The 25,712-nt window shown below is 36.7% G+C and overlaps 1 protein-coding gene and 1 non-coding gene across 8 annotated transcripts in view; both read right to left on the bottom strand.

Moving 5' to 3' along the window:
* Positions 1-25,712, bottom strand: part of ITSN2 (intersectin 2) — a 163,717-nt gene that overhangs the window by 52,956 nt on the left and 85,049 nt on the right. For 6 of the 7 annotated variants that reach the window (XM_032293959.1, XM_032293961.1, XM_032293963.1 and 3 more), the window contains 5 exons: positions 15,235-15,371; positions 11,231-11,367; positions 10,144-10,241; positions 702-883; positions 249-393 (listed from right to left, as the gene is read on the bottom strand). In XM_032293959.1, coding sequence (XP_032149850.1) covers positions 249-393; positions 702-883; positions 10,144-10,241; positions 11,231-11,367; positions 15,235-15,371 — 699 coding nt within the window. Of the gene's footprint in view, positions 1-248; positions 394-701; positions 884-10,143; positions 10,242-11,185; positions 11,368-15,234; positions 15,372-25,712 lie in introns of all 7 variants that reach the window. The other variant, XM_032293965.1, reaches the window with a different exon arrangement.
* LOC116562164 lies at positions 13,173-13,292 on the bottom strand. Its single transcript, XR_004273812.1, has one exon.

Here is a 25,712-nt window from a genome sequence, read left to right as displayed (position 1 = left end):
AAAATAACATTTTAAACCTAGAAACGTTAGCCGCTAGCAACTTGATATTATAAGAATTGTTGAGAAACATCTAAGTAACAATCATTTCTTCAATTTCACATCACATATGAATGATAAGAAAGAAACTGAATGCTATAAATTCTAGTTAAATGAGTGAATGGTCCCTTTGTACATAATTTTCATTCTATTTTATATGAATCAGGAGCAAATTCAAAGAATAAAGTCCACAAAAATAACAGACAACATACCTGTCCATGAATAGGTGAAATAGATCCAGGGGACACAGTTCGAGTGAAGGCTGATTTTTTCTGCCATGATGTATTTACAGTTAGGTTTGAAAAAGATACATTTTGATAATCAGTCATTGATGCTGGTTGATTTGAAGAAAGCAGTCTGCAAATGTAACACTTTCATATAAGTATACTTAATTGTTTAGAGCTTAATGAAGTACTATTATCAACCTGTATATTATATATACTGTGCTTACTTACACACAATTTGTGCGAAGAAAGAATTCATTAACAAACAACTGACCCATGTTTTCACTTACTAAATTTCAGTATTAAATCTGGAACAAAAGGTACTCTTGAAAAGTACAACCCAGATTACACTAAGATGAAGTAGTAGGCTGATACAACTATATATTAGGTATTTATACATTTGCAGAACCATATAAACTTTACTGTTAGCTAAAAACGTACTCAGAGGAAGTTGAGGTAGCAGATAAAGAAACTGTAGGAGGAAGTAAGGCCTTCTTTGGAGACACAGCTTTTTCATTTTCACTTGATGGCATTTTTTCTACATAATTGCATGGAAACCAGCCAAAATGTCCTTGAAAACTACCATAAAGCCAACCAGGTTCTCCTATGGTTTTTTCATCAACCTACGGAAATAAAAAGAAGGATTAACGGTGCTTAGAAATTCACACATTTACAATGGAAAGACGTCGAAGATGGTTGTATAGTATTCTCATTTTCAGAATTAAGCCCATCTAACTAAATAGCTAAGGCATTTTCTACAAATTAACAGGCTACTATTTCTAGTGATTGGCAAGCTGTCTTTAATTTTATCCAATTTATATGAAAATATTTTACAAAAACAAATAGCATTATATATGGCTAATGAAAGAAAATAATCTTCCCCTATCTCATGGCTCCTATGCCCTGATTTTCACTCCTAACCTGCCATTCTTCCTGGTTTCTTCTGTATCACCATTTATATTTCTAAGTAACATATTTATACTGCTATTTCTTGAATTTTTTTAAATTTTAGACATTATTGATTGGCTTTTGCAGGAAATGAAGATTTACCTCTCTTTCACTGCAGCCTCTTAGTCTATCAATACTGTTATATCTTAATTTTTATTTAAATTACATTTAATGTTTATACTATTATGACTATGTTTAAATATTTCATATGTGAGTCTTGCAGCATGCTGCTGATTAAATTTCCTTTTTTGGTTTTTTTTTTTTTTTTTTTTTTTTTTGAGACAGATTTTTGCTCTTGTTGCCTAGGCTAGAGTGCAATAGTGTGATCTTGGCTCACTGAAACCTCCCCTCCTAGGTTCAAGCGATTCTCCTGCCTCAGCCTCCCTAGCAGCTGGGATTACAAGTGTCCACGACCACATCCAGCTAATTTTTTGTATTTTTAGTAAAGACGGGATTTCACTATATTGGTCAGGCTGGTCTCAAACTTCTGACCTCAGGAGATCCACCTGCCTCAGCCTCCCAAAGTGCTGGGATTACAGGCATAAGTCAACGTGCCTGGCTTAAATTTCCTTTTTTGTAAACTTTCTATTTTCCTATAATCATTACTTTTTTTTTTTTGCTTAGTTTTTTTTCTGTTCTTGCTACATAGTCTTTTTGAACTCTCTAACAGAATAATAAAACCTTCTCTGAATAGTATTTTCCAATTGGTAAATATGTCAGGTGACTTACCAATTTCATTTCTTCTCCCAGACATTTTTCTCCTACAGTGTGACATCCTCCAACCTCACAGTGTCTCTCCCTCTGCTTCTTGGTCCTTGTTCCTTAAACACTGAGGACAGCCTCAACTTTATCACTGGCTTTCTTGCCTCATGCTATACCCTTACTGAACAGGCCCACTTACTCCTATAGTTTGATCAGTCCTCTGTGCAATAATGAATCCAAAAGCTACGATCTCAGTAATAACTTCTTCCCAAAGCAACATGCCTACACTTTCAACTATTTGCAACATATCTTCAAGCGGATTGTCCCCTGGGAACTTGCAAGTCAAACTTAAGACTGAACTTTTCTCCTCCATCCCCTCCTTCTCCCAAATTCCTCCATTATTCACACCACCAAAAATTTAGCCATTGTAAATAAAATATCTTCAGCTCTGACCTCTTTTTACACTTCCACATCCAAACTACTGAGTCTGTCACTAAAGACTTTTCTTTTCTTTTTTTTTTTTTATTGCATTTTAGGTTTGGGGGTACATGTGAAGAATATGCAAGATTGTTGCATAGGTACACACATGGCAGCGTGATTTGCTGCCTTCCTCCCCTTCACCTATATCTGGCGTTTCTCCCCATGCTACCTCTCCCCAACTCCCCACCCCCAACTAAAGACTTTTCTAATGTGTCAACCCACCCTCACTGCCCTACTTCAGGCTTTTTTTCATTTCACACTTAAGGTTATTATGATTTTTACTTGTCCTTCAAGATTCTAACTGCTCCCAACCCAAGCCAGAATTATCTCATATATAACTGTCATAATTAGCATTACATACATTATATATATGTAATTACATTTAATTATGTAGCTAATACATAAGCATATGTAATTACAGATAAATTATTAATGTGTAAATAACTTATTTACATATATCTCTTCCATTTGTCTGTGAGCTTTTTTTATTGACCCCTACTGTCTAGCATCATAGAAATCACTTAACTCACTGAATAAATGAATATGGTAGCAGTGTCTCTGTTCTCCAATCTATCTTCCATACCTTTCTATAACACAGACTTAACAGTGTTACATCTATTAACATCATGTCAAATCCATTAAGATTTTTTAAAACTGCTTTTTGAGATATCATTAAGATAAATTTCATGTTTAAGGTGTTAAATTTGATGTTTTGACATATGTATACACCTGTGAAAAATCACCACAATCAAGATAGCAAACATTTCCATCACCCACAAAAGTTTCCTTTTGTTCCACTGTAAGTCCTCCGGCTCATCCCTCCCCATGACCTTCCCCACCATCTCTAGAAAAACACTGGCCTATTTTCTGTCCCATATATTAGTTTGCATTTTCTAAAATTTTATATAAATAAAATCATACTATATGCATCCTTTTTGTCTGCCTTTTTCCACTCAAGGCATCCATACTGTATGAAAGGTTTGTTCCTTTCAAATGTTGGTAGACATTTAAGTTTTTTTCTAGTTTTTGGTTATTACAAATAAAGCTGCTATGAACATTTGTCTTCATATGGACATATGTTTTCAGTTCTCTGGTGTAAATACCTAAGAGTGGAATGCCTGAGTCACATGGTAGGTACATGTTTTAACTTTTTTAACCACGGCTTATGGAGATAAAATTCACATTCCATATAATCCCTCCATTAAAGTAGACAATTAAATGGATTTTAATATATTCAAAGAGTTATGGGACCCTTACCACAATAAATTACAGAATTTTTTTCCTCAAAAAGAAACACTATTTCTTAGATTCTTTGTTATATCTAAGAAACTAAAAAATCTTTGAGTAACCCAAAGTTGTAAAGATTTTCTCCTAAAAGTTCCACAGTTTTAGGTCCACATTTTATCTATTTTGAGTTAATCTGTGTATATATTGCAAGGAACAAACTGAAATTCATTTTCTTACATATGAATATCCCTTGTTCCAATACCATTTGCTATACATGTAGCATGAATCTACTTACCTACTCTGTTCCATTGATCTATTTTCCTATCTAGATGCTAATATCACAACTGTTTTGACTGCTGCAACTTTTATAATAAGCCTTAAATTCAGGTACTAAAAGATCTCCAACTTTGTTCATTTTCTAAGTTGTTTTGGTTTTGAATCAGCTCGTCATTTGCTACAAAAAAAAAAACCTGCTGAAATTTTCGTTGTTGTTGTCATAGAGATGAGGTCTTGTTTTGTTTCCCAGGTTGGTTTTGAATTCCTGGCCTCAAGCAATCCTCCCACTTTGGTCTCCCAAAGTGCTGGGATTACAGGTGTGTGTCACAGCACCTGGCTGCCTGCTAAAGTTTTAATTAAAATTGCTTTGAGTCTGTGGAAGAATTTGAGAAGAACTGACTTCTTACTTTTTCTAAAAAAATTTGTTTTGTTTATATAGGACTTAAGAGAAGAATTGACTTCTTATCAATACTGAGTCTTCCAATCCATGAATACTGTATATCTCTTCATTTATTTAGGACTTTAATTTTTCTCAATAAAACTTTGTAATTTTCAATAAATAGGTCTTGCAAATCTTTTATCAGTTTTATCTGTATTTCATATTTTTGTGCAATTGTAAATGGTATTTTTCAATTTCTGAATAGTCATTATTTCTACACAGAAATACAACTGATTTTGTTATATTGATCTTGTATTCTGCAACCTTGCTAAATTCATTTAAAGAGTTCTAGTAGCTTTTTAAATCTATGAGACTTTCTGTATAGATTATCATGTCTTCTGCAAATAAATACAGTCTGTCTTTTCCTTTTCCAATCTTGATTCTTTTTACTCTATGGTAGGCCACTTCAGACCCATTAGGTTTTTTATCCTAGCAGATGTTGTCTCTCTAGTTTAAAGCTTTTAAAAGTTCAACCTTCTTAGCGCAGAATTCGAATACTCTGAAATTACAGTTTCAGGTTTCTACTTACCTTTCTAGCTTCATCTCCTACCACTTGTTCGATATTCTAGGCAAATGCTTATATGACATCCTTTAGAAACACCTGGTACATGCAAGCCTCAATGTTTTTATTTAAGGTATTCCCTTCTGCCCAGAATGTTACATGGTTTAGAGGAAATACTATAGACCTGAGAGTTAAAAGAACCACATTTCAGTCTTAGCCATGCTACCTGGTTATCCTTCATTAAGATAATGAATGCTATCTAGCATGTTTGATCATCTACAAATTTTGGGGGAAATACCTGTGCTGCCCTCCACTAGGGTATCTTTCAGAATTAAATTGAGCATATTTATGAAGGCTCTTTGGAAACTGTAAAGCACTAAGCAAATATAAGGCATAATCCTTTAAGGCCTTCATCTATCCTACTCTTGGGAAAAAATGTTCCAATTTTATTTGGCTGTTTTTCCTTCATTTTCTGGATTCCCACAGTACTTTATTTATTTAAATTAGTATGGACATTTATGTTATATTTTGTATAGTAATATACATTTCTGTCTTTTCCTAGACTATGGTCTCCTTGCTCATTTTTGTATGTCAACAGAGGCACATGGTTAGAAACTCAATAAATGTTAACTTGAATGAACTATTCTAAATTTGATTAACAACACACTGAAAGCTTAATTAATAATAAATGGATTTATTATTAGGGCAACTTCATTTATGTTTATGGCAAATAATTCTCATTTTAATGTTATATGTCTGGCTATTTATTATATTATGAATGAAATATTTAGAAAATTCCTAAACCAGGGCCACTATGGTTAAACAATACGGTGTCACAGTAACGTAACTACCATAAAATGGTGTTCTAATGTAGTTGGAACGAAAGGAAACACTTATGAAATATTATTCTGTAAATCTAGTTTAACAGTAGCTTAAATTAGCTAGGTCTGCCAGGCATGGTGGTTCATGACTGTAATCAGAGCACTTGGTCAGGAGTTTGAAACAAGCCTACGCAACGCAGTGAGACTCAATCTCTTAAAAAAAAAAAGAAAAACTAGCCCAGTGTGGCGGTGTGTGATTGTAGTCTCCACTACTCGAGAGGTTGAGGTGGGAGGAGGACAGTGTGAGCTCAGGTGGTCGAGGCTGCAGTGAGCCATGATCATGCCACTGCACTCCAGCCTGAGTAACAGATCGAGCCTCAGTCTCAAAAATAAATAAATGGACAGACAGATAGATAGATAAGCCAGAGCAATAAAAATACAGACAAGAGGCTGGGCATGGTGGCTCATGCCTGCAATCCCAGCACTTTGGGAGGCCAAGGCAGGTGGATCACCTAAGATCAGGAGTTCAAGACCAGCCTGGCCAACATGGTGAAACCCTGTCTCTACTAAAAATACAAAAAATTAGCTGGGTGTAGTGGCAGGCATCTGTAAACCCAGCTACTCAGGAGGCTGAGACAGGAGAATTGCTTGAATCTGGTAGGCAGAGGTTGCAGTGAGCCGAGATCACGCCATTGCACTCCAGCCTGGGCAACAAGAGCAAAACTCCATCTCAGAAAAAAAGAAAAAAAACCAATGCAGACAAGAATAAAATAAACCCTGAGGAATTACACAAACTAAAGTATTTCAGTGCTGCAGAATGCTCAGCATTACACCTGATTTAAATGTATGGTCTTGGACATGGATGAAGCTGGAAACCATCATTCTCAGCAAACTAACACAGAACAGAAAACCAAACACCGTATATTCTCACTAATAAGTGGGAGTTGAACAATGAGAACACACGGACACAGGGAAGGAAACAACACACACCAGGGCCTGTTGGGGGGTGGGGGGTTAAGGGAGGAATAGCATTAGGAGAAATAACAAATGGAGATGACGAGTTGATGGGTACAGCAAACTACCATCACATGTGTATAACTATATAACAAACCTGCATGTTCTGCCATGTATCCCAGAACTTAGTGTGTGTGTGTGTGTGTGTGTGTGTGTGTGTGTGTGTGTGTGTGTGTTTGTGTGTGTATAAAATGTATGGTCTCAAGGTAAGGAATCACTGTAAGCCATGAGTATTGGCTAAATATGTACACATACGTATACACACACATATGTACACATACGTACACATACACACGTACACACACACACACACACACACACATTTACCACATTTACTTACATGCCCTTCCTACATTCCTTTCTACCTCCCTCCCTTCACTGACTGACTCGGCTGGCTGGCTGACTTTTGAGACAGGGTCTTACTCTGTCACCCAGTCTAGAGTGCAGTGGCACAGTCACAGGTCACTGTAGCCTTGACCTCCTGGGCTGAAGTGATCCTGCCACCTCAGGTGTGACTACAGGTGCATACCACCAAACCTGCTTTTTTTTTTTTTTTTTTTTTTTTTTTTTACTTTTTATAGAAGCAGGGTCTTCCTATGCTGCCCACACTGGTCTCTAACTCCTGTGCTTACGTGCTACTACTGACTTGGCCTCTCAAAGTGCTGGGATTACAGGTGTGCACCTGCGCCTGGCCACAAACTTTTACAAGTATTAAATTCTATAATACTTTTTCCTAGTGGTTTCAACCTAATCAAGAAGAAAAATCCATTTGTTTATTCTTTAGAGTTAGACTGAGTTGCTTTAGTAAGAGGTCAATTTTAATATATTTTGCATCTGTCATTTATAGTCGTAATTAATTTTTAGTTATCAACTTACCTATTCGGTTAAACTGAACATTTTATATAAATTCTCACAGGCCTAGCAAAACTACTTATTACTTCTTCTTAATTACGTATTAATTAATGCTAGCAAAATAGCATTAACAGATTGGAAAGCTAGAAAAACATTTCAGTTTGTCATCAAAATGTGGCCAACACTCAGTGGAATTTCTAATCCTTTTCACTTTCAAGGAAACCTCCTTTACCACCCTCATCCATTAAGTCGATCAGACCTTGCCTCTTATCTTACGAGGAATATGGACGCCCTCAGACCTGACTTTATCCTCCATTTCAGAAAAATTTATTTATAATTCTTCCTACCCTTTCCTCCTGCCCTCTCTAATCACAAAGGAAAAGGTATTCAGCCCTTCTACCACTCTCTTTCAGTGCTCCAGATTCCAGCCCTTCTAGCCTTTTCAAGAATCTTTCTGATCTCCAAATATTAGTCAGAACAGGAAGGTCTGACAGGGAACATGAAGTGCCTTCCTGGTGCTGTATGTCCTATACACTGATTTGAGTGGGGCTTCACAGACATATAGATGTGTACAAATTATTTGAGCTGTACACTTATGGTTGTACACTTTGCTATATGTGAATTATACTTTAATTAGAAAAACAATCTCTCTCTGTTATTTACTGTCTTTCCATTATCATTAGCTTGTTTCCTCTGCAAATCCTTTCTATCATTATTTAAACTTGCTCAAACTTCAGCCAACTTAAAAAAAAAAAAGAACTTCCCTCAACCCACATTCCTCATTATTTACGACCTTCTCTCCTTCTCCCTTTCAAAGCCAAGCTCTTCCCAAGAGTTTTATATATTCACTGTCTCCTCTTCCTCTCTTCCAATTTATTCCAACTCATGAAATCTGGCTTCTTGCTCTACTAGTCCATTTATCTGACACTGCTGTCCTTAAGGTTAACGACACCTGTGCTATTGCTAATCTAATAATTTTTTAGTCCTTGTCTTATTTCAGTTGCAGATCACTCTTCTCAAAGTTCCCTGACACTAAGCTCCTGGTTTTTTCCCTACCTCTAGTCACTCCTTTTAAGGTTCCACTTCCTCTAATAATTCCTTCAGTGTACATGTTTCTCCAATCTTCTTCTCTCTCATGTTACTACTCCCTGGATGACCTCCACTACTCTCATGTATTCCATTACCATCACATTATACTGATGATGTCCGATTTACATCCTCAGCCCAGACTGCTGCCTGACATCTCTCCAGGTACCTCTGGAGATCCAACTACTACTGCCTGGACATCTGAAACTCATATAAACCTAAACTCATAATTCCCACTTACATTTCATTTTCCCTCTGTGTTTTTTCCTCTCTTAGGAAATGATACCATCATCAACCAATTTGTTCAAATCAGGCAACTCATGGCTGATAGTAGTAACTCATGACTAATTCTTTATGTCAGAGTACACAAGCACCCAAGACACACGGCTGACTTTACGTTCCTGTTGTCACTACCACCACAATGGCTCTCTGACCATGGGAGAGGTCTGTGCTAAAGCTGGTAGCAGTCTGCAACCTTTGCCTTTACCTTCCTTTTTCTACTGCTTTAGGTTGTCATACTTTTTCATTAACTACAAGCTTGTTAAGAGCAGAGATAATGTCTTATTCACTAAATCCCTAGACTAACATAGCCCTCAAAAAATATCTGAAGGAATAAATAAAAAAATAACCAAAAATATAAGTGAACTCTTGACCAAACATGCCCAGAGACAGGCTATATCTCTTTATCCACAGACATTATCTCATCATCAACAGCAAGGAGAGGAGGAATGGTAGGGACAGCAGACAATGGACTTGGGCTGGTTGTAGAACAAACTTCTACCGCAGCTCAGGCACAGCTCTGGTACTAATAGTGGCAATGGCAACAGCAGGAATGTGGAATGTGTGTTTGGGGATTATATTGAGTGCTAGAGTTTTGGTAAATTTTTTTCCCCAGTATCATTAAACATCTGCCACTTAACTGATAAAATACACCAACTAGTGACAGTACAGGGGGAGCGGGGAAAACAGGTGCTGGCTACTCTGGTTAATATTACTTTAACTAGAAGAAAACAGAAGCAGAGACTAAAATCCAAGTTTGTGTGCTTCTAAAGCCTGTACTCTCTCCATTTTGTCATACTGGCTCTATCAAACACTATTCCTGGGATCTTCTCTCATTCATCTATTTTATATGGATTATGGTAACATAATAAAAACTTTTGTCCCAAGAAACAAATTACCTGTATCCAGTTAGGGCTGTGGAATCTAACTCCTTCAATTCTTTTAACAGTTGCCATGTGCCATAGTAAAAAGGACAATGGATTTGGACAACAAAAAACAAACACCTGTATCCCATTCTGGCACAGCAATGCTGACAGTTACAACTTGTGAGAGTTTAAGCTTCCTTGGCTAGAACTTGGTAGTAATAATAACTGTCCTATGCAGCTCTGAAGTATGTTGTAAGGGCAAAATGAGGTAATGCTTAAGAAATATTTTACAAAGGTAAATACATGAAATTATAGTCAACATTACTACAGAAACTAATATATTACAATGTATTCAGCTTATTCATGATTAAAAAAAGACTTCATTTCCTACCTGAATTATATCCCCAGAATTAAAACTCATCTCATCATGGTTCCTTGCTTCAAAGGGGTATAATGCTCTATAATTCACCAAAACACTAGCTGTCTCACCTAAAGAGAAGACAGTTGTCATTATTTGCTACTTACATGTGTACATACCTTTGTTATGACTCAGTAAAGAGCTCCTAAAATCTAAAAGAAAAAATTGAGCACCAAATAGTACAATGAAAATCCACCTGATACAGACTTGATAGGATTTCAATATCTTGACTAGTCATCTAATAAAAAACCAAACAAGGATGCTCATCTTAAGCAAGGTAGGAGACAGCAAAACAAAGAGATGACTTGCAGGATGAAGTACACACATGGATACACAGGGAAGTGCAGGAGTGGGAGCCAGGCTGAGCTGCACAAAGTAGGAGACCAAGCAAAGAGAGGCTGGTCTAGATCTGTGGAGGTGAGAACATTACAGGGAAGAAAAGGACAAAAAGGGGGGTCTCAAAAGAGAAGATTAGCAAGTAAACAGGGATGGCTGAAGAAAAATTTCTAGATCTGTGAGTATGGTTCTAAAAGGAAAATAGTAGAAGAGGTCACAAATATATTGAATTGGATAAGATTAAAATTTTCTACTTTGTTCATCTTTAGAATAAATGCTTTAACTTGTAAAATTTCAACACATTGTGCCATTAATATGGATTCAAAGGTTTATATACCTAAAAGAGATACAATAATACTAAAAATATTGTAGACATGGACTGAGGTGTATCAAAATTTTACTATTGTTTCATTAAAATAAGTAGCTTAGAGTGGTTGAATACAATATTTAAAATTATTTTCCTTCAATTATGAAAACTATGTTAGGGTCTTTTCACAGTCAGTAGTAACTATCTTCTTTTCTCCTGTGTTAAGATATCTACCCTCAGTCTGTCTTAATAAGCCTACATGCTTTTCATCCAAGTTTAATTTATAAAAAGGTTTTTTCTGACTCTACAATTAGTATCTTTGTTTTAATTTTCTTCCCTTTTTTTGTCTCTCATCAGGTCATTTTTTTTCTTGTTCCTTTTGTTCTACAAATTTATTGTTTTTATCCTTGCCCTTACGTTGTTTCTCCTCAGCTTTTCGTTCCTCTTCTTGAATTTTTTCTTGTGTTTTTTCTTCCTGGAGTCGCTTCTGTTTTTCTTCTTCCTCCTTTCTAAGACTTTCTTTCCATAAGTTTTCTTTTCCTTGCTTTGCTTTCCTTTACATAAAAGAAAAAGAGTTTGCATAACATCCTAGAAACTTATTACACTAAATAAAAACATACTGTAAGATCTCGTGCCTGTCAAGCTGAAGAACTAGCAAAGAAGTATTAGTACAGGGGTGGGGAGAAACAGTTGAGATCAGAGGTGAAAGAAAACCAATCAATCAAGAAAAGCTTTGGAAGCTTTGGATTGATTAGTGGATGCACTGGGGTGTATGACTGACAACTTCTCACACCCTCATATTCCCTCCTGCTAACCAACCTCCAAACTCAAGAGTAAAAGAAAAAGGTTGAAATGGAACCATTCAGCAAATAAATCTAAAAATCATATCTAAGTTTCCTTCCTTTCTCTCCAGATACTTCACAAGAACCTTCCAGCTTTTATTCCCACTGTATTATCTAATCTCTGTTTCAGGGATTTAGTTGTTGTTGTTGTGGAAATAGGAAATGCTTCTGGAAAGATAACCTACCTTTTTTTTTTTTTTTTTTTTTTAAACAAGAGAGGGTCTTTCTCTATTGCCCAGGCTACAGTACAGTGGTTCGATCATAGCTCACTGCAGCCTCGATCTCCTGGGCTCAAGTGATCCTCCTACCTCAGCCTCCAAAGTAGCTAGCACTACAGGCACACACCACTATATCTAGCCAACTTTTTAATTTCTTTTTCATAGAGACAGGGTCTCACTGTGTTGCCCAGTCTGGTCTGGAACTCCTGGACTCAAGCAATCTTTCCTTGTTGGCCTCCAAAGTGCTGGGATTACAGCCACTGCACCCATTCTACTTTTTATATTATTACTTCAAAAAGTCTTTTTCTTTTGCCTAGATAATAGAGCATTTCTCCTCTCTAGGTCCACGTGCTTTGGTAAAGATTTCAATGAAATCTAACACAGCTATAGTTTGGTTTCTAGCCAGTCAAGATGATCTGTGAGCAATTATTTTAGTATTAGAACTAATGCATCTTATAGTTCTCCCTTGGATGTATTATCATGACCTCACTCAGAGGCAAATCTATTGTGTGTGCCCCTACACCCAGCTAATTTTTTTTTTTTTTAATTTTTTGTAGACATGAGGTTTTACCATGTTGGCCAGGCTGGTCTCAAACTCCTGACCTCAAGTAACCTGCTTGCTTAAGCCTCCCAAAGTACAGGGATTACTGAGGTGCCACCATTAGATTTAGCACCACCTGCAAGCCTCATCACTATCAGGGCAGTGAAGAATATGGCAGGATACATTCTTAAGATTTGTCAGCATATATACTCTACCAAAGTGGGAACCTTGGCATAATTCCACATCTCTATTCCTTAATTCCTGAAGGAATCTGAAAATCCTGAATAATTCAAAATATTGTAGGCCCTTAGTCATCAATGCTTTTTCCTTATCCCCCAACTGTTTCAGACCTCATACTGTTGGTTCAGGAGCCCATTACTAGATTCCCTCCAACACTTTCCAGACCTCCTTCATCCTCTATCATGTCATAGAATGCTTCATCCAGCAACTTTCATAACTGACTTCTGGTTCTCCTTTAAGGAAAATGCTTCTCTTGCAGTCCTCACTTAATGTCAACTAATATCCCCTTTCCCAGTTCCTCTGTGACTTTCCCTGACACTTTTTCACGCCTCGTAAATAATACCCAGTTAGCTTTCATTTGAATTTTCATAGCATTATAAATATCACTATCAGAGTACTTAGCACATATTCAGCACAACAACAAAAGCAGAGGGCTCATTAAATTAAAATTTTCTATGTATTTTTTAAGCTCTTCATTCTTTCCACCAACTCCTCCTGCCAGGTTATCGTGGCCACATAAATATGAGACTAGGACAACCTGGGTAAGGCTCCTTGCTTAATTTAAGGAAAGGATGCCAGGCCCTTCTACTCTAGGCTTGGTAGAGTAGGCTGAGCTTGCCCTGCAGGAAACCATGCCAGAATTCTGGTAAACTTTATGTAAGAGTGAGTAAATGAGACACTTGTCCAGTGCCACAAGATGCCCCAGAAGCTGGGCAAACAGCAAAGAGGCCACATCTACAATGCGAAAACCTATTACCAATAGCTTGGGGGAAAGAAGAGAACATACCCGCGCAAATAGCCAATCAAATCAAGATGTGGTACTAAGACCCAGCTTCAGACTGAGTAGGTCCTACATGTACTTTTGCTCTCTTTATCTTCTCTACTACCTAATATAATGTGCAAGGATGAGTAATGAAATTAAATGTGTGTAATTAGTATAATCTTTTGGCCTGAAAGGAATTGTGAACATGATAAAGAAGGGTTAAGGTAAGTGCATATGTCAATAAAAGTTCTGACATAAGGATTAGCTATGTAACCACTGCATAGTTCCCTTATGTAATTAAGTGGAACAAGTTAAGCAGTAAATAAGAGCCTACTTCGTGTGAACTTTACTTTCTCTACTTTCATATTATTCTACTATCTCGTTAAAAGGCCACAAAAATAGGGGTCTAGATTGCCAGGCACAGTAATTCACACCTATAATTCCAGCACTTTGGAAGGCCAAGGCAGGCAGATCACTTGAGCCTAGGAGTTCGAGACTGCCTGGGCAACATAGCGAGATCTCATCCCTATTAAAATTTTTTTAAAAATTACTTGGGAGTGTGGTACATGCCTATATTCCCAGCTTCTAGGCAGGGGCTTAGGCGGGAGGATTGTTTAAGCCCAGGAGGTCAAGGCTGCAGTGATCCCTGATCATGCCACTGCACTCCAGCCTGGGTGACAGAGTGTGGGCCCTGTCTCAAAATAAACAAACAGGGGTCTAGGAGTAAACAATACTATAGTTATTTAACTGTCTGAATCCTCTATTAGAATTATGAGAAACTCAGGGGCAAGGAGTAATCAAAGGTCTATAAGCATCACAGCCAACAATAGCCACTCAAAAAAATGTGTTGGAGGTGGTTACTTTGAAACCATTAAGAATAGAGGCCTACTAAATGGTAATATGTCTTTCTTGCCTTCTCATAAAAATTACTCATCTAATCTTTACCAATGCAAAGAAATACTGGGTCATCCATATTTGTTAGCTGTACTAATTTCTGACACTAGAGAACTTAGAAGAAAGAGAGGAATGTATTAGAAAAAGAATCTTAATGGCAGAAAAATATCATGCAAAGTCTCTAAATGAATAATTCTAGGCTTCGGATACAATAAATGTCTTACTTCTTCTTATTATAAATGAAGGTAATTAATATATCTCAGTGATAAAAAAGAGAAATGCATCAATGTGGCATTCTACATTCAGTATTACTATATACAATTAAATATTCTGTTTTTATAATCTTTCAGGAAACTAATAGATTTACTAAGGAAAGGTGGAATTCATGAGTGTTTTACTATATCCAAGAAATTATACTTAGCTCTTTAGCTACATTATTTTATTTTTTAACTTAGAGGCAAGGTCTTGCTGTGTTGCCTAGGCTGATCTCAAACTCTTGGGCTCAAGTGATTCTCCCGCCTCAGCCTCCCACATAGCTTGGGACTACAAGTGCATGTCACCAGGCCTAGTTCCAGCTACATTATTTTATTTAATACTCACAATTACCTATGAGATAGGCATTATTGTCTCTTTTTTCAGATGGAGTAACTGAGGTTCAGAAAGATAAAATAACCAAGGTCACCCAGGTAGTAAGTGGCAGACCAAGAATTCTAATACAGGTTTGACTCCAAAGTCTGCTATTTTTCACTTGTGAAACATAAAATCAGTTACTGCAAACTTGGCCCCTAAAAGAATTGAACTTATGAAATCTAGAATCTGATTAGGATAATCCTTTCATTTCCCTTAAATTTTCATAAAGATATGAGCAACAAAATTACAATTCTAGTGGCAATATAGTAGAATTAATATATCAGCTATATTACCTTGCAGACTCATCTTCTAGTTTCTTTTTCTGTATTAGCTCTAATCTCTTTCTTTCAATTTCCTTCAACTTGTCACGTTTGATCTTATAAAGTTGTTCAAGGGCTAACTGCTGTGTGTTATAGGTTTCTCTCAGTTCCTAAGGAGAAAAAGAAAATAAGTCAATATGTGAATGATTTGTTTGTCATATGCATTAATGTGGCATTTTCATTAAGAGATAAAAATCCTCAAGCAAGTTACACTAAATTTAAAAGATTTAAAGTTTTACAAAATAACTAGATAAAAAAAACTCTGAATAAGTATATAAACCATATAGCTCCTGAGATAAGCACATTAAAATAATCTAGTTTTGCATCAGATCATTTCTACGGAACACAGAATCTTTAACAAGCCAATGCTTTGATTTGGTACATCATTTTCAATTAAAAAAAAAGCAATCCATTAAAAATATGGGGGAATAATTTGCTTGTTATAACATGTGAAGAAAAATTTTGTTCAGCCATGTTTTTGACATATGTAGTTTAACCAAGTTATTTTTATCCAATATGATCTTGAACTAAACACAGAATTATTAAATAATTCAGTTCAAAACTAAAAATGGAAAAGATATCTGCCTAAAATCATGACTACAATGAGCCAAAATAATGAAAAGTATTCCAAACAGGAGTTGAAGTAAACAACCACTTATTGAGCACCTAGTTGTATGCTAAGTGCTACAAAGGATTCCAAGGGGATCCAATACAAGGCTGAGTCCCAACTCTACAGACTTTGCCTTTAAAGAGCTCATAATCTCAATGCAGAGGCAAGTGTCAACATGCAGGGCAGAGGTAAATTCCTTAGTAGAAACTTGTGATTCTCTCTTCAGCATTTTCTTTTCTCTTTTCCTTTTCTTCTAACAGCGCCCTGCCTTCCTCTGGGAAACTGATCTTTCTGCCTTCCCCGCAACATCTTACATGGTTTTAAAAGGTCTGCCAAACTCAGAGCTTCTCTTATTCCCACTCAGGCTGTTATTTATTCCTGACCTAAACAATTACAGCACCCTACTTCCCTGCTCAGAAATGACATATGTTCAAAGGACATAAGCATTATCCAAGCCAGCCCAGAACATTTCCCTGGGATTCAGATACACTGAAGTGGGGAGAAAGAAACCTTTCTTTCTTGAGCTCATTAAACTGGGATAAAGTAAAACTGGAGCTGCCTCACAATCAAACATGACCTGGGGATAGGAATAAAATCAACTCTGGAAAAAAAGGAAGTAAAGATTAGAGACTGACGTGGAGAGAAGTATACTACAGAAGCTGAATGTTCAATATCATGGCTTGGAGACCTAGGAATTGCCCCTGTCCAGCAGCCCTTCCATGGATTCAGCTGGTGGTCTTAGGATTCTTCTAATAACCACTCATTAGCTTAACTATTTTTAACTAGATTTCTTTCATTTGGAATCTACAGAATCCTGAATAAGAGAGTAGAAAAAGCAGGCTGGAGGAAAAAAATGGGGGTGGGAAACTTAGAACAATCAAAAGAAACTTCCTGGCAAAGGCGGGAGCTAGACAATATTTGGGCAGAATGTTTTGGTAAAAAATGTTTTTTTTGGTATCAACCTATACACAATAACAAAACTCCAAACTCCATTTCTTTTCAGAGATAACTATTTTATAGGTGAACCTTTCACTTGATTAAAATGGTAGATTCAATCTGAGTACAGCATGGTGTCCAGAGACTATGTCCAACATGCCTGAGCAAAACATTTACAACTTAAGCCAATAATAATGCAAATACTGCTTTTATAGCAAATCTTCCACAGCTCTCAGCTTCTAGTGTTTTATTTGTTGTACTTTTCTCTAAATTCTGTTGAAAAGCAGGAGAATAGAGTGGTTACAATCTATGGAGAAGCAAGGTAGTTTAGTGATAAAGAGTATTGGATTGGAATAAGACTAACAAGGCTTGACTCAAGCTCTGTATACTAGCTGTATAACCTTAGCAAAGTTATTTTATAGTTTCCTCATCGGTAAAATGAGGTTAATCACAGTGTAAGAGTGTCCAATCTTTTGGCTTCCCTGAGCCATATGTAAAGAATTGTCTTGCGCCACATGTAAAATACACTAACAATAGCTGATGAGCTATAAATAAATAAAATTGCAAAAAAAAAAAATCTCATAATGTTTTAACCAAGTTCACAAATTTGTGTGGGGCTGCATTCAAAGCTGTTCTGGGCTGCATGTGGCCTGCAGGCTGTGGGTTGGGCAAGCTTGTTATGATACATGCCTCACAGAGTTGTTGTGAGGATGAGTTAATATATGTAATGTGCTTATTATAGCGCAGAGCACATAGGTTCTCAATAAACATTACCTATTATTATTGGATAAAGACATAAATGAGAAGAGTACTAAGTTTAAAAAGGAGAGTAAAAAGGAGCCAAATTAATGTCTGATCTCAACAAGGCTGCAGGCTTAGCCCTCCAACTTGTCATTTAAGACAGTGCTCTAAGTATTTCCTCACTAACCACATTCCCTCCAGTGTCGGAGTTAATGAGCTTCCTCGTGCCATTCTGTATATTCCTCTATCATAGTGTCTTCCAACTGTATGACTGCCTCCTCCACTACAGTGAGTTTCTTGACAATAGGACTGTCTTTCATCAAGGTATCTCCAGCCAACAGAGAGCCTAGTACAATATGGATATTTAGTAAGTATTTATTGGACAAGTGAAAAATGCATAAACAATAGTCTATGCAAATTAGTAAGATCTGAAGAGCACCACAAAGCCTGCCAAGTATTTCTTCTCTCTGATTACAGTGATCTAAAAATTCCTAACCTTAGACCTATTCTTCTGGGTTAAGTCACTACTTCCAGGAGGTCCTTGTTACACATAATAGTTAAGTGAGAAAAAATAAACCAATCAGAATTCATTAAGAGTTGTTCTCAATCTTTTTTTTTTTTTTTATATGGAGTCTTGCTCTGTCATCCAGGCTGGAGTGCAATGGGATGATCTCAGCTCCCTGTAACCTCTGCCTCCTGGATTCAAGCAATTCTCCTGCCTCAGGCTGGTAGTGAGCTCCTGAGCTCAGGCAAACAGCCTCCCAAAGTGCTGGGAATACAAGCGTGAGCCACTGTGCCCGACCAAGTTGTTCTCAATCTTAATAGAATGACAGATTATCTCTTTCACATTAAGGAACTTCTATTACTAGTTTGCCAATAAATTTTACTTTTAAATTCATGAATGGATATTAAATTTTATCAGATACCTTTCCTGTATCTAATAAAAGCATAAGATTTTTCTCCTTTAGTCTGTTTATATGGTAAATTACATTACACTTTTCTGTATATTAAATCATCTTTGTATGGCTGAGGTAAATTCAACTTGGTCATGACGGGTTATGCTTGTGTGTGTGTGTGTGTGTGTGTGTGTGTGTGTGTACATATATATACATAATATATATATGTGTGTATACGTGTGTGTGTACATATATATATATATATACACATTTCTGCATTCAGCTTTTTAATATTGCTTCGATTTTTTTGCCTCTTTGTTAAATTGGCCTATAATTATCCTTTCTGATACTGTTCTTATCAGGTTTTCAAATGCTCACGATAGCTTCACATGATAAGCAGGAAGTATTCCCTCTTTTTCTATATTTTGAAACAATGTCTAACAGTGGAATTACTTGCTTCTTCAGTAAAAACTGGGTTTGGATTCTCTTTTAGGGAAGATTTTAAACTACAGAATTAAAAGGTTTAACGACAACAGAACTATCTAGATATTTTTTAGTCAGTTTTGGAAAACTGTAACTTGTTCATTTAAGTTTTTATATTTGTGTGCAAAATTTTGTCAAATTATCGTCTTTTAACATTTGTAACATGCTTATATCGCCTTTACACTAGTTCTTATTTGTGCTTTCTTTTTAAAATCAGTTTTGCCAAAGGTTTGTTAATTTTATTAATCTTTAAAAGAATCAAACTTTGGCTTTCTTGATACTCCACATTAAATGTGTGTCTTCTGTTTCACTAATTTCCCTCACTTTCTTTGGTTTAATATGCTATCCTTTTCCTATATTAAGTTGAACATTTAGCTTATACATTTTCATCCTTTTTTCCCCTAATACAACCATTTAAGGTTAATACCCTCACTACTTGGGTTGAATTTCAGCTCTTCCACTCTTCCACTTACTAGCCTGTGTGACCTTGGGCAAGTTGCTTAACTTCAAATTGAACATCTGTGTAGCAGTCTAAAGTACTTTTACATATAATGCCTACATTTGATCTTTACAACAATCCTGTAAAATAGATATTATCAAGACTATTTCTGAGGCTCAGAAGATTAAGTGACTTGCCTGAAAGTCATGCAGTTTTGAACTATCTCCATTATGCCATTCAATCCTATACCATGGATTCTATAACTCGGTTAACTTTCACTTAAATCAGATTAAATAACTAACTTATTAAAACATCTTTATTAGCTAGAAAAAAAAATAAGTGATTCAAATAAATTTAAAACAAATAGTATTTCATTTCTACTCCAACAGGAGGTGACTAACAGGCAAGAAAGATAAAAGCAGCATTTTAAATAAGCAAACAGCAGGCAACATTAGTCTCAGTGAGAAGACTAACCAGTAATCAACCTCAGTGTGACCATTCTCTCAGAGCCTGCAAAAAAAAAAAAAAAAAAAAAAAAAAAAACCAAGAGAGATCACCTCCCTCGATATTGCGCCTGAATTCAATGAGCCATCTTAAAACTCAGTTTTATAAGAAATGTTCAGAGTAACTGAGGACTAGAAAGTAAGGCCAGAATGATGAAATCCCAATGAAAAAGTATAGGACAGATGATTCTCCATGGGATTATTTCCCCATGTTCAGTAATAGAAAAAACAAAAAATATATATGCTAAGATAATGAGGACGGAATGCCACAGAATCCCGTGCTGAGAAAGAATTCAAACCATAACTCCCATTTTCAGTAATCTTCTAAGGAGGTTTGATTTGAAGCCTTGAATCTTTGAAATGGGGCTTCCTCCTTGGGCAGATACAGAACAGAAAAAATCTAGTAACTGGAATCTCTGCTCCCAGTGACGGTAGACTAATTTCTTAGAACAGCCCTCCTGCCAAGAACTACAAAAGCTGAACAAAATGTGAAAACCCTTGTTTACAGGTATTGGAGTGCTATCAAGGCAGTAAGGATTAGGAAAGTCAAGAGGCTGGAAAGAAGGGAAGTTCAAGAGAGGTAACAGTGACATTCAATGCCACATCTCCTTCTATGCATTTGCCCATTGGTAAATCACGGCTGAGAGGATAAGAAGCGGAGCAGAGTTTCCAGCTGTGTTAAGAGGCTGGAATTCTGGAAGAAGGGTCCTGGTAAACACTCTAGGTTTGTAGACCTAAGGCCACAAGGCTTAGGGGTGAACAAGAAATAGAGCAGTCTAGCTTCAAATCAGCTCTGTAACTGGATTAAGGTGATCTGCCCCACACTGCTTGCCAGAAGCAAAAGGAAATTCTCTCTAGAGAAAATCTGATTTGGAGTGTCAAAATATCTCTGTAATTTTTCATGCAAAAAGTCTATAAAAAATTACTGAGTATGCCAGAAGTCAAAACCATATGATCAAGAAGTAAGGGAAAAAACATACACTAGAAACGGTTGTACAGATAATAATTACCAGATAGGAACTTTAAAACAAAAGTGACCAAAATGTTCAAGATATCAGATAACAAGATAGAGAATTTTAGCAAAGAGCTGGAAACTATATAAAGGAATCAAACGAAAACTCAAGAACTAAAAAACAGAATAGAAATTAAGAACTCAAGAGATGAGTTTAAAAGCAGACTAGTCATAGCTAAAGCAAGAAATATTGAACTCAAAGTGAAAATATCTAGACTGAAGCACAGAGATACAAAAGGACAGAAAACACAGAACAGAACACAAGGTATACACCAAACAGACTGAAAAGGTCTGACATATCTGTACTGAGTCCCAGAAGGAGAGGAGAAGAAGAAATGCCGAGAAGCAATGTTTGAATAGAGATCAGCCAAGAACTTTACCAAGTAACCAGTAACATCAAGCTACAGGTTCAAGAAGAGCCAAGAAGAGCCCTTGGCACATGATAGTAAAACTACTGAAAGTCAGAGATAAAAAGATGCTCAAAAGCAGCCAGAGGAAAAAAAGTTAAATTACCTTAAAGTTGACAGCTGATTTCATAATATGAAAACATGAAAGTCAAAAGACAATGCAATGACACGTTCAAAGTACAGAGAAGAAACCATTCTATAATTCTATAACCACTGAAAATACTCTTCAAAAATAAAAGTGAAATAAAGACATTTTCAGAAAAACAAAAATAGGAAGAACTCATCACTAATATCGGCTTTAAAGGAAATACACTAAACACTAATGGACATTCTTCAGGCAGAAGGAAAAAATCCCAGATGAAGCGTGGACATACAGGAAGGAATAAGGATCAGTGGAAATCTGGATAAATACATGGGTACATCTAAATGAACACTGACAGAATGAAACATTAACAATAATGGCTTACAGAGTTTAAAATATATGACATGAATAGCACAAATGTAAGAGGCATATGGCAATACATGGAGTTAAAGTATCCAAGGTCTCTGCAATATTTGGTAAGTAGTAAAATTACTAATTTATATTAGACTTAAATAAACCAAGGCTGCATATCGTAATTTCTAGCATGCCCACCAACAGAAAAATAAAAGAAGGTATAAGAAGCCAACAAAGAAGGAAAAAATCGAGTTTAAAAAAACATACATGATCAGGCCAGCCACAGTGGCTCATGCCTGAAATCCCTGCACTTTGAGAGGCTGAGGTGGGTGGATCACCTGAGGTCTGGAGTTTGAGACCAGCCTGGCGAACATGGTGAAACCCCACCTCTACAAAAAATACAAAAATTATCTGGGTGTGGTGGCAGGCACCTGTAATCCCAGCTACTTGGGAGGCTGAGGCAGGAGAATCACTTAAACCTGGGAAGCGGAGGTTGCAGTGAGTCAAGATCGCACCATTGCACTCCAGCCTGGGTGACAAGAGCAAGATTCCATCTTAAAAACAAAACTAAGACAAACAAACAAACAAAATACATGGGCCAGGCATCGTGGCTCATGCCTGTAATCCCAGCACTTTGGGAGACCGAGGTGGGTGAATCACCTAAGGTCAAGAGTTCAAGATCAGCCTGGCCAACATGGGGAAATCCCTCTCTACTAAAAACTCAAAAAATTAGCTGGATGTTGTGACTCATGTCTGTAGTCCCAGCTACTTGGCAGGCTGGGACAGGAGAATAACTTGAACTGAGCTGAAATAGCACCAATGAACTACAGCCTGGGTGACAGAGTGAGATTCCATTCAAACAAAAAAAAAAATCAAAAAGTGACAAGAAAGGAGAGAGAAAGGAACATAAAATAGGTAAGACAGATAACAGAGAAAAATGGTAGATTAGGCTGGGTGTGGTGGCTCATGCCTCCCAAAGTGGCTCAGCACTTTGGGAGGCCGACGTGGGTGGATCACTAGGTCAAGAGATCAAGACCATCCTGGCCAACATGGTGAAACCCTGTCTCTACTAAAAATACAAAAATTAGCTGGGCATGGTGGTGCGTGCCTGTAGTCCCAGCTACTCAGGAGGCTGAGGCAGGAGAATCACTTAAACCCAGGAGGCGGAGGTTGAAGTGAGCCGAGAATGCGCCAGGCTGGCGACAGAGCGAGACTCCATCTCAAAAAAATTAAAAAAATAAAAATTGGTAAAGTTCAAATGTCTGTAATTACGCTAAACAGACTAAATACTCCAATTTGAAATACAAAGATAGGCTGCATTTTAAAGACCCAACTGTATGTTATTTAAAAAATACAATTTGGATGAAAAGACACAAACAGGTTTTAAGAGGATGGAAAAAAATATACCATGCTACGCTAACAAAAATAAAGCTGGTATAAACTAATATAAGAAAAAGTAGGCTTTAAGGCAAGATACATTTCTAGAGGAACATATGATAAAGGGTTCACCCACCAGGAAGCTATAACAATTCTAAATGTGTATGCACCTAGTAACACAGCTTCGAAATCTATAAAGAAAAAAAAAAATAACAAAATGAAAACAAGCAAAGACAAATGCATGATCAAAGTAGAAGATTTAACCATATCGATCTCCATAATTGATAGAAACAGACAAGAAAACCAGCAAATCTAATCATCTTGCCTTCACTCTAGAGAGCAGCAGGTCTTATTCTGAGGGCCAGAGAACTTCCAAGTTTTTTATTTTTATTTTTTAATAGGATTCAGAGGTCCATGAACTTGGACAGAAACAAAATTAATCTTTACTTTCACTAACTTCTATCTGAAATACAGCATTTTCTTCAATTCCAAATATAAGTAACAAATCAGTCCTATTAGCTACACTTGTGATATTTTTTACCAACAGAAATCAGATATTTCTTGTTATATTACAGATAACTTATGTATGTACATCACATACATTTTGACTTTAAAATGATGGTATTATTATATCTGATACTATGTCTTATTTCATTAATATAGAAGCACATGTATTACTATGTCACAAATTTGTTTTTTAAAAGACTCTCAATTGATTTTTAAAATAATCCTATAAATTTCATTTTATGAATTTTAAATATTATTTTGAGAACAGGTCCAGAGACTTCATCAAATTGTTGACAAGTCCATGGCATAAAAATGGTTAAGAGGCTCTGTTTTAGATATCAATATTTACATCCCATCCCTCCAAGAAGCTCTTAAGGCCACACCTTATATTATTATATCCTACCTTGGAGAAAAAGGCAGACCTGAAATTCTCTGAAAGAAGGAAAGAAATACTTCCTCAATCTTTATAACATTATAGATTTGGGAAATGTTTTTTCTAACATCTAATACATTGCCCATTCAAGTTTTTATTTGTAATCCAAAATACTAGTGGTTCCTTCTCCCCAATTTAGTAGCCTTATTGTCCTCTGAATAAATCAAAACCTCACCCTGCCACCTGGAGGAGTATTACTAATGTAGATTACCCCAGATCCTTGGAAGCATAAGGTTAAGACCTAGCTCCCTGAAGGAAATCACAATTCTACCATTAACAGATTCTACTTTCCCACTATGGACAGCATTTCCCCAATCATTATCTCAAGGCAACAGTGGTGACTTTAGAACACACTAAAGATATTTTGGAGATTCTGACAACCCCTTTCTTAAGAAGAATAACAAAAACATTTGTATAACATCTAAGAGTTTACAAAGCATTTCCATCTATATGCCATCTCACTTAATCATAAGACTCTGGGCAAAGAAGACAGGCAGTTATTTCAGCATGTTTTGTAAAGGAAGAAAACAAAGTTTGGAGGGTAAATGACAAACAGTTACATAACTGGCAAGTGGCATGCATAAGACCAGACCTCACTTTTTTAGATTCCTAAACCTGTACATTTTTCATTGCATTTCACTGCTAAAAATGTGTGAAATTTTTTTTTTTTTTTTTTGAGATGAAGTCTCGCTTTGTCACCCAGGCTGGAGTGCAGTGGTGCAATCTTGGCTCACTGCAACCTTTGCCTCCCAGATTCAAGCTATTCTCCTGCTAGCCTCCCAAGCAGCTGGCACTACAGGTACCCACCATCATGCCTGGCTAATTTTTAGTATTTTTAGTAGAGACGAGGTTTCACGGTGTTGGCCATGCTGGTCTCAAACTCCTAACCTCATGTGACCTACCCACCTTGGCCTCCCAAAGTGCTGGGATTATAGGTGTGAGCCACTGCGCCCGACCAGATGTGTGAATTTTCTTAATGGCCTGTCAAATGTCTCACTTTTGAATCCACTGGCTTTTTTGTCTTGGTGTAACTTGACCAAAAAAGTAAAAATTATTATTGATTCTGTACATGCATATTGCAGGTTGCAATAAAACATAACATTCTAAGATAAATAATTTTAAATATTTTACTTTTGTTGTCACTACAAGCAGCCTACAAGGGTGATCACTCCAGGTGCCCTACTGTCACAAATGACCACAGCATTAGAATTGTCTGTCCTCCTCCAAGACCATCAGGACCAGTTCCATCTCATCTACTGAAAAGACCTAGCCTTTCTTCTCATTCCTTATCCCTTGAATTCTTATCTCGACAGTGCTATTTATCCCTTAATCTGACCCAATCCCCTACTCATTCTCTCCTCAAAACTCTCCACTCTCCTGGGACTTCCTCTATGTGATCAGGAAGCTCTCACATAGCTACGCATCTTCTCTGAAAGAAAATTCTCTTACCTCTTCGCCTTCTTGGCTGATCCCTCGGGATACTACTTTTCCTACTAGTCCTCTCTCAGTTTATTATCATCTATTCCATTTACATCAGGGTCAGAGGATAACTACAGTATTTTCTTCGTTCTTCATTGTCACTTCCAGTTGGTTATTTCCCCCTCACTCTTACCAACTCCATGCTTTTCTGGGGCTCCTACCATCCAGTAATATCATTCTCTCCTTCCTTTT

This window comes from Sapajus apella, unplaced genomic scaffold, assembly GCF_009761245.1.
Source record: "Sapajus apella isolate SASKATOON/1434 unplaced genomic scaffold, GSC_monkey_1.0 scaffold31, whole genome shotgun sequence".
NCBI classification, from domain to species: domain Eukaryota; kingdom Metazoa; phylum Chordata; class Mammalia; order Primates; family Cebidae; genus Sapajus; species Sapajus apella.
The sequence above is the reverse complement of the archived record's forward strand: the minus strand, read 5'-3'. Positions and strand labels throughout refer to the sequence as shown.